The 14,360-nt window shown below is 40.6% G+C and overlaps 1 protein-coding gene and 1 pseudogene across 2 annotated transcripts in view; one reads left to right on the top strand and one right to left on the bottom strand.

The window, feature by feature from the left end:
• The first annotated feature begins 5,938 nt into the window (after window positions 1-5,938).
• Window positions 5,939-14,360, top strand: part of Fgf14 (fibroblast growth factor 14) — a 585,881-nt gene continuing 577,459 nt past the window's right edge. For both annotated transcript variants that reach the window (XM_035452973.1, XM_035452972.1), the window contains exon 1: window positions 5,939-6,146. In XM_035452973.1, coding sequence (XP_035308864.1) covers window positions 5,939-6,146 — 208 coding nt within the window. The remainder of the gene's footprint in view (window positions 6,147-14,360) is intronic.
• The window catches only part of LOC100762922, a 130,938-nt pseudogene continuing 123,883 nt past the window's right edge, over window positions 7,306-14,360 (bottom strand).

Genomic DNA, 14,360 nt, shown 5'->3' with positions numbered 1-14,360 from the left:
TGTAACAAAGAGTTGATTCTTCAAGAAAATCAACAAGACAGACAAACCTTTATCCAAACTAAATAAGAAGCAGAGAGAGAACATATAAATTAACAAAATCAGAAATGAAAAGGGGGACATAACAGCAGAAACTGAGGAAAACCAGAACATCTTTAGGTCATGCTTTGAAAACCTATACTCCACAAAATTCAAAAATTTAAAGGAAATGGACAACTTTCTGGATAGATATCACTTACCAAAATTAAATAGAGAACAGATAAGCAAATTAAACAGACCTATAACCCCTAATGAAATAGAAGCAGTCATCAAAAGTCTCCCAACCAAAAACAGCCCATGACCAGATGGTTTAAGCACAGAATTCTACCAGAAATTCAAAGAAGTGCTAATACCAATACTCATCAAATTGTTCCACACAATAGAAGCAGGAGGTTCATTGCCAAACTCTTTTTATTAATTGAAACACTGAGCTGAACTCCTGGAAACAAGTTGCAGAGAGGGAGGAATGATGAACAAAGGGATCAAGACCAGGTTGGAGAAACCCACAGAAACAGTTGACTTGAACAAGGGGGAGCTCATGGGCCCCTAACTGATAGTTGGGAAACCAACATAGGACTGACCCAGACCCCCTGAATGTGGATGTCAGTTAGGAGGCCTGAGCATTCTATGGGGCCTCTAGTAGTGGATCAGTATTTATCCCTAGTATACCAATGGACTATGGGAGCCCATTTACATATAGGGAATACTCTGTCAGCCTAGATACATGGGGGAAGGTCTAGGCCCTGCTACAAAAGGTAGGACAGACTTTGAAGATCCCCCATGGAAGGCCTCACCCTCCCTGGGTAGCAGAAAGAGTATGGGATAGGGGATTGGTAGGGTGCAAGGGAGGACAGGAGGGAGAGGGAACTGGATTGACAAGTAAAACAAGCTTGTTTCTAATTTAAATAAAAAAGAAAGAAATTATGACTCAGAAGGGGATGGTGCCCTCCTTTAATTCTAGCACTCAGGAAGGGGAAGCAGGTTGATTTCTGTGAGGTTGAGGCCAGCCTTGTTTATAGAGTGAGTTCCAAGATAACTAGAGATGTTACACAGAGAAACTCTTGAAAAACAAACAGCAAACAAAAACAAGCCGAACAAACAAAAAACCCAAAACCAAACAAAAATAAAAAACAAAAAAGTGAAACTTCAATTGTCCTGTAAATTAAAATGGTAGATATAGAGTTGTTTCTTTAAATAATCATAGAAATTAAAGAATTGATTCCATGTATGGACAATCTAGTAATTTCTTAGTCTACTTCAAATCTAGAGTATTTTTTTTCAAGCAGGGAACATGCTGTCTTAGAATAAGACAAAAAAATCTGTGGGTTACGGCAGGAGATAATAGAATAGCTTAAAGTAGCCTATAAAATGTTTCGGTTATTTTGCTGTGTTCTTTGTCAATATGTTTATATCATACTGAAATTTACATAGAATTAAAGAAGGTTTAATGTATTTATTAATTTGAGATATAGATTTAAAAAGTTTAAAAGCATTGATATAATAATCCATGTTAAGTAGCTCCAAAGAATTTTTTAGGACCAGTCCTATCAGAGAATAGTTGTCTAATCTACCTCTGTGGGGTCCTTGGTCTTCTTTTGGGGGCAGAAAGGGAATTCAGGGTTTGTTGTCAGTCACAGATATATGGAACAGGATAATATACATTTTGGTAAAAAATGAAGCCTTGTGCCACAATGACAAAATAATCTCATGTTTCTGAAGACTCAGTGAGATTCTTTTGTATCTCTTGACATATTCTTTGGGTTTTATTAACACATTCTCTAAACATAATAGGATCAAAGAGAAATTTTTTCCTACATTATTTTCTAGTACTTATAGGTCAAAAGAAGTGATAATTAGTTCTATCTATTTTCCTTCACATTCTGAATTTATATACAATTAAGAAAAATGGTCAATTTGAGTCAGAAAGATGGATATAAAATTATTAATATTTTACTGGTAAAGTTATTAAAGGATAGAAACTTGGCCTGTTTAAAAGAATTGGCATCCTTCAATCTGGAACTTATAGAGTTTGAATCTAGGGAACAGATAGCATAGACCTAGACATTAAGTCCTGTCTTGGATTGGATGCCATTGGAAAATTAAGAATCTAAGGAAAACAGTTTACTTATGGGAAAAACATAGAGTAACATGGTGACAAGTCAGTTACTCCAGTGAGACACTGTGTCTGCTTTTCTCAAGGAAATTCTAGAAAAGATGCAAGATGCATGCTTTATCATTATCCATCCCAAGAGTCAATGAAGATGGAGTATTTAATGATGGGGAAATTCTCCAAATTAATTCTGAGGTTTTACTGTGAGTGCCTAAGCAGAAGGAATGCCAGTGGTTTAGACAAAAATACCTTAGGCTAGGAGGCGAAGATACTGGTGACTAAAGGTCAACCACAGGAAACAATGAAAAATATGTGTTCAGAGACTGATGTCTACTACAGGCCCACAGAATGTTTAGAGAGGGATTATTCTCCAGTCTAACAATGGCCTTTGAGCTGGACCCACTGCTAGGAATATGAAGCAGAACAAGCATGAAGTCTTTAAACTTCTTAACAGATGTGTTACAAAAGGAGAAAAGAAAGGAGAGTCATATAAATGATTTGAGAGTCATTACTTGGGCAGTATAGGAGGATAGGGTATGTATCAGAAGGAGTCCCTTTAGAAGAGGGAAGTGAGTTTTGCTCTGGGAAGAATCAATGTAAGAACATAAGAGGAGGAACCAATTGTTCATGACTACAATTGGAATATGAGATTTAGAATCATCATTCACTAAATATCATAATAATTGTTGACACTGATAATAATGAAGAAAGAAGCATTGAAACAACAAAAGTTTTTATGTTTTAGAAAGAAGTTTTCATGATGAGCAGACCTTAAGGTTTCTGTACACAGTTGTTTTTTTTTTTTTGTTTGTTTGTTTTTAAATCTGGCTTGTTTGTTTCTGACTAGTCTTTTCCAATCTCTTTCCTATAAGAAGCAAGGTTTTGTCATCATGTCCCAGAGCAGAACAGAGAAGGAAATGGGGTAGTCAGTTTGACAGTAGGATGTTTTGTGCTGGTGTTGAGAATAAGCAAGGGTGGTTTGCTAACAGTAGCAAAAAAAATGAGTAGAAACTACAGGAAGCAGAAAGGAGAACAGATGCAGTTTCTTGTCTTTATGTGACTGGATAAAGTCACATGTTATATGGTATATTTGTCAATTCTGTTGAAATAACTCACATCTGTATGTCAATATTAATATTATTAATTATTTATATGAACTCAAAACATCCTTTATAGTAAGTCATTTGGCAGTAGATGTATGTGGTCTACTTTTCTCTATCTCCCAAACATTTTTAGACTGTTTAATACTAGCAATTGATTTAAAATTAGCAATTTAATAACAGGATTATTTTGATACATAAAACCATTGCCACTTATTCCCTAATTATTTATCTTTAATAGCATTTACAATTTTTCTAAACTAATGTAAAATTTATTTGTGTTTCCCAAAAGAATATTTGTAACAAATTTTAGCACTTGGAAATGCTTCTTAACTACTAGAACAGGCAGGAGTAGGGAAGATGTTTATTGTTTTTCTGGACAGTGATAATAAAAAGATTTATTTTAAGCAGAGTGGTACTGGTGCACGCCTTTAATCCCAGCACTTGGGAGTCAGAGGCAGGCAGATTTCAGTGAGTTCAAAACCAGCCTGGTATACAAAGTGAGTTCCAGGATGTCTAGGACTGTCTTGAAAAACAAGATTGAGAAAGAGAGAGAGAGAGAGAGAGAGAGAGAGAGACCAGTCTTATACCTACTACTTAAAAAGAAAATTTGATGGTAGAGGTAGTAGTTTTAATGTTTTGTAATCAATTAACCTGGAATTTCTAAACAATTAAACATTAGAGTTGAGTTTTTAATATTTTCTTGTTGAAATTGAATCAAACTGGCAATAAACTTAACATATTCACCCAAAGAGAGTGAGAGTAGTCAGTTTCTCTGCTCCTAATACTCGGCACACACGGAGGAATTGGCACCAACTTTTATGAGTTTTGAGTTGTAGGAACACTGCAGTTTATTATATTGTAACACTCTGTACTGCTTTGTACATTGTATTCCTCACCCCACCCTGGAAAAAAGTCAACAGCTCTGCCACAAATCCTCAGAATTTCTGGGTAAATAGAAGGTTGGATTTGATTGTGCCCACTTTGCTGAGTGATATTGTAGTATATGTGCTAGGCATAGAGGGTGAAAAAGGGTGAGTATAATGCTGGTTCAATTAGAAGGCAGAAATAAGCCACTGATTAGAGCATGAAATTAGGATACTTTCTGTCAAGGAAAGCATTTCAAAGGAATGGACTATCTGTCTAGAAAAGGCATAAATGTTATTCTGTAAATATGACTTTCCCCACAAAAAATATGCTTTCATCTAGATTTTGGTGATTGTCTTTTTTTGTTTGTTTATTTTTTGACAGGGTTTTCTGTGTATTCCTGACTGTGTTGAAATTCACTTTATGGACCAGGCTGGCCTCGATTTCACGGAGATCTTCCTGTCTCTGTCTCCTGAGTTCTGGAATTAAAGGTGTATGCCACCACTGTTCGGTTGGTGTTTGTCCTTTTATTAGGCTGTTTCTAGAAATGTGTATTGGTTATCTACCTGGCTTTTATTTTTCTATGAGCACGGTAAGTGGGAGTCACTACCCAAGAAAGAAAGGGACTTGAATTTTCCTTAATATATAAGGTGCCTTAATGTTGCTTTTGAGGATGGCGAGTGGAGTTGGTTTTGGCTGTGTGCAAATGGCATTAAACTCCTCCACCATGTATTTTCTAAGGTTTACTCATTATAATTGTTAATTGTACTTTTAAAATTCGCTTTCAACAGCAGGATTTGAGACCAGCAGCAGGCCTGTGAGCTGGGTGAGGAGGAAGAGGGTCTCTGGGGTTGGGCTGGCCTGGCTGGAGTTGGTGGAGGGGAGTGTTCTGGAGGGGTGGCACACACTGCAGTGACAGTCCCTCCCAGGGCTGGTTGAGGCACCTCACTGGTGACGGGTCTGAAAGCACGTGGCTACGTCATGGAAAGCCAGTCTTTTCAATGCAAACTTCAACTCCTCCTCCTCCCTCTAATGCCTGTAACTCACAGCCAAGGCTGGGCGAGAAATACGGAGGAGAGATTTTCCTCATGCTCACGGTGCCTGGAGACTGGAAGGAAGAGTGTAAGGAAGGAGAAAGGAAATTTGTGGCGCTTTCTACCTACTACGAGACTGACAAGGGGAGGGGGCATCTACATTACATCTTCTCTTCGTGATTAAGAACTGCAGTTTCAGTCCAATCCCACGGAGCTCTGGTGATTGCTTATCTTTGAAAAAAAAAAAATTGACCGCGGGAGAAGGAAGGCTCAGTCTTTGGCGGCCAGATACATCTCGGAGGTGGTATTGGTGTATGAGTGTGTGTGGTGGTGTTTTGTTTTTCTTTTTTCTTTTTTCTTTCTTTCTTTCTTTTTCCTTTCTTCCTTTTTTTCTCCCTCCCCCCACCCCCCGTTTTTTCCCTTCTCTCCTAGGGGCTACACAATGGCAGTCTTCTCTCGCTAAGATGAATCCAGCTTGCCTTCTGCAGATCCGCCCATCCTCAGTTCCATTGAGTAAAAGGCTATGATTTTCTCTTTGGAGATCTTTTGTGCATTACTGTTCTTCCTGATTAGTTCTGATCTCGGTTGGGATTTCTTTGCTTTTTTTGGTTTAGCTTCATGTGAAAAAGGATTTTTTTCTCTCCAACCCTTTGGTCATGATCCAGTGCTGATCAAGAGGGGATAAATCATTCACCCTGGCCGAGAAAAAACAATCGCTGAGAAGTCTCAAAGAGGTATACCACGTGAGGGGAAAAAACTGGGAGAAGATCTGGAATATTAACGTTTTTCCTATGGTAAAACCGGTGCCCCTCTTCAGGAGAACTGATTTCAAGTTATTATTATGCAACCACAAGGGCCTCTTCTTTCTCAGGGTGTCTAAGCTGCTGGGTTGCTTTTCGCCCAAATCAATGTGGTTTCTTTGGAACATTTTCAGCAAAGGAACGCATATGCTGCAGTGTCTTTGTGGCAAGAGTCTTAAGAAAAACAAGAACCCAACTGGTAAGCAAAGCATGCATCATATTCTGTTTTTCCTCGTAATACCCTGTCTGTTGCTCACCGAGCTAGGTCTGCAGTTTTGCTATGCAGGAGGCCAGGGAACACCAAGGAACCCGGACAGTGTTGCATACAGAGGTGTTGCATGAATAAACAAGTAGCTACCGCCGATTTGCTTCCTCCGGACCCAAAAAACCTGATCAACAGCTCTTAGCTGTGACACAATCCATCACTAGGAGGGAGGAGTAAACTTTTTTTTTTTAAACCCCACTAAATGGATTTGGTCTCTCGTTTGTCTGGTGGAATATTGAAGGGCTTATGGCTTATGGCTGTGCCAGGAGAAAGAGCAGAGAGCTTGCCTTACTTCTGCTCCTCTGGGGACAGAGCTTTAGACTTTCTGATTAGCTTGCACAATATTCGCCACCCCATCACCTTTAGCAAAGTAAAAGCTCCCCCTCCTTCATGGCCCGGCTCCTCCGTCAGCCCCCGCCTCCCTCCCCCGTCTAGCTCTGGGTGCTATTAACTCATTCCCTAGTCTGCCTCTGACACATCTAGCCTGCGAACAGTGAACACTGGAGCAGGGCTTGTGCCTGGGGGAACCAGGTCCTAGAGGACAACCCCAGTCCCTCTAATATATGCCATTTAAGTTCCTTTCCCTTTCACAAACGGGCGTGCAAACCCTGTGTGTGGGTCCCAGGATGACCAGCGGGTCCCTGCCTTATGCCTTCTGGCGACCACACGCCCCGATTTCAAAGGGCTCCAACCAGGGAACTTGCAGTATATTACATAAGAAATGCAAATGCAGGTGATTTGGGGAGCCGGTCCCAGGGGTTTACTTCCCTGTGTCTAGTCTGAGGCGTTTGGGAGCCGCGGAGTCGTGGGCGAGCAACCCTCAGGCAGCTACGCTGGAGGGCTGCCTGGCGGTGGCAGCTGCGGCAAAGGAGGCTGGGTGCAGTGTTTCCTCAAATCATTTCTGCTGTCAGCCAGGAGCGTGCGGCATCTCCTGTTTGGGATGGAGTGGGGAGAGGCCTGGAGCGGAGCGGTTTATTTATTTATTTATTTATTTATTTATTTATTTATTTATTTATTTATTTATTTATTTATTTTGTCTGTAGCTGTGCTGGAGGGGCGGGGGATCATCTGTCCTGCAGCGGCAGCGGGGCAACTAAGGCTGCTTGAAGCTGGCACTGCGGTGCACTAGATCATGGCTCTCCCGCGACCGCCCTGACACCTGGGGCTCAGAGCCGGCCACGCTGTCACCCAGAACTCCCACGGCTGGGCAGCAAGTGGCTGCTCGCTCCCAGCCTCTCAACCTAGCAAATGTAACATCATGGGGATGACGCGAGCAGAGGGGGTTGCGGCCTTGTGGTTTTAAGGAGAACAGAGGAGCGTGGGTGGGCGGGGTTGGAAGCAGTGGGTGTGGAGGTCTAGGACGTTTTGCAGACACCACTTCTGCAAAAAAAGGCAAGGTGCATGAGAGTTGTTAAGAGTGTCCAAAAGGGCAAATGCTCCTGTGCTCAGGGCAAGGGAAGTTGCTCCTAGCTGGGGAGCTTAGAGGACTATGGAGGTTCTGAGAAGAGACAGCCATTGACTTCTCAAGGGTTACCTGCTCATTGAAGTTGTTGCCTCTGTCCTACTGTCCTGGTCCTTGAATTCTACATTCATACCTTGCCTAACGAGCCTCCTTCACTGTTTCCTGTCCTTTTACCCTTCTGCACCTTACCTACTCAGCGTTTAGTGACACTGGAAGTCTCATCCTGAGACTTCTCTAAGGAAAGAGCAGACTGGACACCCTACTTAGCAGAGCATTCCTGATTCAGGCCCAGAGTGTACTCCCGGTCCTTGGCATCCAGCCTAACACTACAGATGCTTGGTTCAATTACCCACCTACATCTGCAGCACTGGTTCATGCCCTGAACATGAAATAGCTGTCTGCAGGACTTTCCAAGGTGGACAGGCCAAAGGCTAGAAGCCTTCTTGTGTTGTTCTGTGAAAAGATTTAGCTTTCTTCTGAAAAAGCAACACAGTAGAAAGCCTTTCTTTTTTTGTGACTTGACCATTTGTCTAGGGACCTTGAAGTCATCCCTTCCATAATATTGGTGAGTGGGAAATAACTCAGCAGGAAGAAACAGTAAGCTTGTTCCGGGGCCTTTATGTTTTTATTGTAAATAATTTTACTGGAAATGCCAATCCCCCACCACTCAGTTTAAGATCTTTTTATTACACTTCCTCCACCAACTTTCATCCCTCAAGAATAGTTTTCCCTTTCCAAAGTGTTTTAGAAGGCGTTAAACAAATGATTATTTATTTTAAGAGCAATTTAATTTTCAGCTTATGTGTGCTAATGTACTTGGGTGGTAAAGTGATGAGTTAACCCATGGCATATCTGACAGCATAACCAGATAGTCTAATAGTATAGTAAGATCTTAGATTACCAGAGAGAATTTAGGAGATTTAAAAAAAAATGGGACATTGTTTGGTCTTTTTAACTGAACTCAAACCCATGCCTGCCATTTCTTCTGAATATTGTACTTAGTGAGGTCTACTCTCCTGCTAGTAACACAAAGCCTATAATCATTTGTAGTTATTTGATCCCAAGATAGCAATACAACTAAGAATTTAATTGGGTAATTAAAATAAAAAGGACTAAAATCCTCTAAACTGTTAAAAACAAAACACACAGATTGACGACTACCTATTATATTATCTTAAATCTAAAAGAAGGACAATTAACTGGTTTCAAGTGAAAAAGCTTGACAGAATGCTGCCAAGCACAAGGGAATTGGTGCAAAGCAGCCTGTATTATTTCAGAGACAACTTTTAGGCTGTTTTTTTCTTCCCTATCTTTACAAGTTATTAAATAATTTGATGATTATTTTTGATTCTTGAAATCATCAAGAAGTATGGGGAATTGGGCTAAAGATTCCTGGGCTGAAGTTTTTAGAACAGGTTAGTATAAAAATAAGCAGATAGAGGTATGGATTTACTACTTTGTCCTGTAGTTGTGTTATGTGATATCTAATGAGAAAATCATAGCATGTATTTGTGCTACATATTCTTTTAAAAACTAAATCACAATAGCTTAAAATATTTTGATGTAAAATAAAATCTACCAGTTTCACTAAAGTACCTAACATTTCAAAGTACAGTGATTATTAGAGAACATATTCGGATGCACACACATGCTCAGATGTCCTACTTTCTGCTATTTTCCTAGCAGAGCAATAGCTGTGCATTTAGAAGAGATGTTACCTGCTGTAGCTTTTGCTGTATGAGTCATGAAAGGTGACTGTATTTTAGGCAAATCATTAAACAAGAATACTAAGTACAAGTTGCTTATTTTGCCTGGAGAAGGCCTGGCATTTTTTTTTTTCACCAGTGTGACAATTTAGAATGACCAGTGTATATAACAGACTGGGTTAGAAAATAATCTAGGTCACTGCTCTTGAAGCAAAGACAGATAAGGTTATAAATACAATTGATATGTACTAAGGTTGTTTCATTTCTGTCTCTCCAGATTCACAAAACAAGCAAAAGAAATCAGGGACTCTTTCACATGCTGTACCCAACACACCACACAAGACCCCTAAGCCTCCTCACCAAGATAAGACTCTGGAAAACTCAGATTTTTAAAATACATTGCAATATGTGAGAATCTTCTTGAATACAGATGTCTGTGGTGGGAGGATATGTAGGAAGAAGATTACCTAGACATAGTTCCACAGAGTGCACTGGGAATATTCCACAGACTAATGGCCTCTGGTGTTCCCATCATGGCCTTTTGAAGTGAGAAAATAGAGAAAGAAGGAAAAATATTAAGTACCCCTTTTCTATTATTCTTATCCTGAAGTCTGAAGTCTTAATTTAAGGCTTCTCTAGAGCTTGGTGAGCAACAAATTGGCAAGGCCTGCATTTCTAAACACCAAGTGTACAGCAAATGAAGACAACAAATTCAGATAGCATGGACAGAAGAAAAAACATGTGGAAATTCTTTTTGTAATGTTCCTTCCAGGAAGTTTTAGTTATTGAGGTGGTAAAGTTAGCTATACTGAGCAGGGCTACTTCATGAACCAAAAGTGGCATTTTTAACAAGACTTCCAAGTAATGAATTATTAGAAGAGTGGACTTTTTCTTTTCTTGAAATTGACATCCAAGTTTACAATTATAAAATCAGTGCACAATAATGTGAACTCAGCTTTAACCATGAAGACAATGATGTTCAAATGATGCATCACTCTTCGAATGTGCTAAAGCTAACTCTATACTCTGCCTCACATTTCCCACAGTGAACTATTCCTTTACAGTTGTTGAACCCAGCTTTCCACATTTTAGTTAAACACTCATTGGAAACTTTTGTGTTTTCATACAAATGGTAACAAGGACAACAACCAATGTTTAAGCTCCTTTGCTCATTTTGACATCATGCCTCAGTCACCATGACTCATAAGTTTTCTATAAATAAATACAGTGTATATATATCAAAATGGATAATAATCTATTTCCAATAGTTTCTTATGCTTTAGGGGGAGATAGTTGGGGCACTTGAAGAGTGTGGTAGAAATTCTGCCTCTGTGAAGTTTAAACCTGTCATTGCATTATGTCTAGAGTTAAATAATGAACAAAACCCTCTGAACCCAACTCAGCCCTACCCTCAAGTCAATGTGGGTCATGAATAGATCTACATGTGATATATGCCTGCTAGTGCTCAGTCTATACATTGTTCCTTAAGCCTTTGGTTTGTGAGCCATGCATCAGATCCATGTGTGAATTGACCTGGGTATTGACTGGCTAGGCATTTTCTGAGGGAGATGGCTCAATTTCTTAATTTATTTTCTGAGATGTAATTCCTGAGTTTTGCTATTCTATTTTAGAAGAGTCACTAATCCTGATGTTTCCCCTGTGTATTTCTCCAGTTGATACAAAATAATGCTTTTATTTGGTCAAAGATAGGGTAATTAGGGAAGTCAAAAGGAGGAACTCCTAGGATTTTGGGAACATGAGGTCAAAAGGAAAAACAAAGAACACCTTTACAGAGAACCTACTATATAGGGAATACTGATAGTGGTTTTTGGGCACTACTGCACTTCCTATTTCCTGACAAAGCCTCTGCTTGTGATATGCAGAATATTTTAAAAACATTACAGTAAAATGAATAGTGAAAGCTGATAGCTCTAAAAGCTGAACAATGGAACTGTGTCACTGGCAGTATGATAGTTGGTCAAGTTTATTCAGTGTTCACTTCTATTCTGAATGATGAAAACAAAACTAAATTAAACACACAAACGTAAGTAGGTAAGCAAAAATGCCAGCAGTGGCATAAATGCCTCGCTCTTCGTATACTTGAGTGATTTGACAGAAGTGCCCTGTATCCGAAAAGCCTGGGACCTGCAGTCTATTCCTCACATCTGACCCTTCTCAAAAACATAAGACACAGGATATTGTATGCCTGTCAAGCTTGCCTTTAAAATTGCAAATGCAGGTTAAAGCCCCGCCCCCCTCAGTTCTCTATGTGGCAAGGTTGGCATCATTTTATTTTCTGGTTCCTTCTTCTTTCCTTTTCTGCAAAAGTTGAATGTTTTGTTCTTCTTTTTCTCTTTGGAGCTCCTTTCTCTAAGGCAATTCCTAGGACCCTCCTTTGTGGTATTTACTTTATTTATTTATTTATTTATTGTCGTTGAGTTAGCAACTGTCTCTAAAGAAGCATTCTGATTTCTAGTATTTCTTTTACAGTTTAAAAAGCAGTGATTTTCCAACATTTTTGCTCCATCTACTACCAACCACTAAACTATTTGCTTCCTTTTTCCAGGAGTCACTTTAGTAGGGTGGAGGATGCTGGGACACAGTGCCCTTGGAATGAGAGGCTTGGCAATTGTATCAGGCAAGGACTTCAAAGCTTGGCAGAAGCTATGCTTTGGGTGGAGGCCCCTGGCCTCGAGAGAACTGTTAACATGACTTGCTCTGTTCAAAGCTGTGAGTCTTAAACTCTGCAGCTCTGCTCACAGCTTGGTAACCCCTTGGAGATCTGACTGAAGATACTGAGGGTATCAGGCTGAGAGGGGCAGGCTTCCTACGGACCTGACCCAGCATTACCATTCCTCCTAGGCTTGCTGGACAGTGACCCACTGGTTCCCGTCTCAGGGGCTCTACTAAGCTGCGCAATGCAGCAGAAGCAGTCCTTTGGAGCTGCCATCCTGCAGGAAGTTTCTGTTGCCATGGAGATGACCTCTGACCCTGAAAGCATCTCCAGTGGCCCCTTTGCTGGTGCCACGGTTGCTATGGGAACTTCAGTGGCCAGGATCCTGGGGCTAGAGCAACTAGTGAACTAGGGCTAGGACTCTGGCAGTCACTCTGCCCTCTTCCTTCCTGGAGTGGAAGGAAGCATGGTTGACCAATGGACCCCAGGGGGAGGGTGCTCCACCTGCTGAGGAAGGTGCAAGCCTGGAACCTTAGTCCCAGCTCACAGGTGGCCGCCTTTGCCTCTTTCCTGCCCAGGCTGCCTTAAAGAGAATGTGCTGCAGAAGAGAGCTGGGGTGTCTGCTCTTTGTGTGTAAGCTAGAAGCTGGGAGCCTTTTTTTGGAGCCCAATTCTGTGCTCAGTTTTCCCATTCATTTCCAGGAGACTTGCATACATTCCTCAAGTTTTCTGTGCCCAGTCTCGGGTGCAATCCGAATGGTTTTGATTAAGAATAATTTCAAGGCAGGACCCCCTCGCATAGTTTTGATTTCTGAAACCTTTACACTTAGTCTACTAACTTTTCAACTGCCCCCTTCCACGTGTATTTCCTGTTCAATGTTGACTGCATTTAAGTTGTGTTTTAAAATTAGTACTCATCATATGTGGGAGCACCTTGAAGCTCATGAAAGACTTGCTCCTCTTCCTAGTGTGCCAACTCCTCACTGGGATTCTAGCAACTGTTGGCAAAGTTAGTTCATAACTATAGGCACAAACACAGGCTGTGCCTCTCATCCCTGCAGTAAGACACTACAGAGAGCTACTCAGCATTTCCTAGAGCTGTGAGATGGTATTCCACTTGACCCAGTCTGTCCCTAGATGCCTCTTCCTGAGGGACTGCTAAGCATTTTGAAGAATGGAATGTATACACTGGCTTTTTTTTTTTTTACCCCCTTTCCTCTTTGGGCTATTGGTAATAATCACTTTAAGTTTCAAACATCTCAGTTATAAGTGTAAAAAAGGAGATTTCTCATGTCTCCTTCCAACTCTGAAATTTATGAAGTTGTTCAGACCACAGGCTATTTGTCAAGTATACTTTTTCCTCCCACCCCCTCTCTCTCTCTTTTGCCATGTATTCCAGGCTGACCTAGACTCACCATTCTCTTGCCTAAACATAGAGTACTATAACTAGAGGCAGATGCTCAGCATGTGCAACTCTTATCTAAACTTAATAGACTTTAAAAGTTTTTCTGTCTCAAGTGTTGTTGCAGGAGTGGCAGGATGAATAGTTATTATTATTATTATTATTATTATTATTATTATTATTATTATTATTGTTTTTCGAGACAGGGTTTCTCTGTGTAGCTTTGGAGCCTATCCTGGCACTTGTTCTGGAAACCAGGCTGGTCTTGAACTCCCAGAGATCCGCCTGCCTCTGCCTCCCAAGTGCTGGGATTAAAGGTGTCCACTACCAACGCCCGGCAAAGATGAATAGTTCTTGTGTGAAGAATTTTGGAGTAGACACAAAGAATTGGTCTGGCTATGATGGTTCAATACTAGCTTAGAGCTGTAGGCAGAGGAAGATTAGCTAAGGTTCAGCAAAGATGATATAGAAGGCTTGCCATAGTTAACAAAACTGAATTATGATGACTGGCTAGGAGTTAGTCACTAGGGAAAGATTCAGGGTGGGTTGGCATGCAAAAGTCAGCATGTTTTAAGCTTTGAGCATGTGAGAGTAGTGCATACTAAGAACTAAGATGACAGTAGAAATTGTAAATAGGGAGTAGAAGATAAAGAAGAGTAGATCTTTTGTCAATGTGGCAGCTCTTATGCCACAGTATGGGAAATAGCTTTGAGTTAGGAAACATGGAAGAAAGGGCATAGAGGAAACAAATAATGTAATAAGAGATGTTGTGGTCCCAAGGAAGGTGCTGGAGAGCAAGTGAAGTCAGTCTGAGTGAAAAAATGAATTTGAAAAGGAAGTTGAAGGAGTCTAGAACTTTCTGCCTGTAGGATTGAAGCCTTCAGCAATTTGTCAGTGGTACTTTG

Source organism: Cricetulus griseus (genome assembly GCF_003668045.3).
Source record: "Cricetulus griseus strain 17A/GY chromosome 1 unlocalized genomic scaffold, alternate assembly CriGri-PICRH-1.0 chr1_1, whole genome shotgun sequence".
NCBI classification, from domain to species: Eukaryota; Metazoa; Chordata; class Mammalia; order Rodentia; family Cricetidae; genus Cricetulus; species Cricetulus griseus.
The sequence above is the reverse complement of the archived record's forward strand: the minus strand, read 5'-3'. Positions and strand labels throughout refer to the sequence as shown.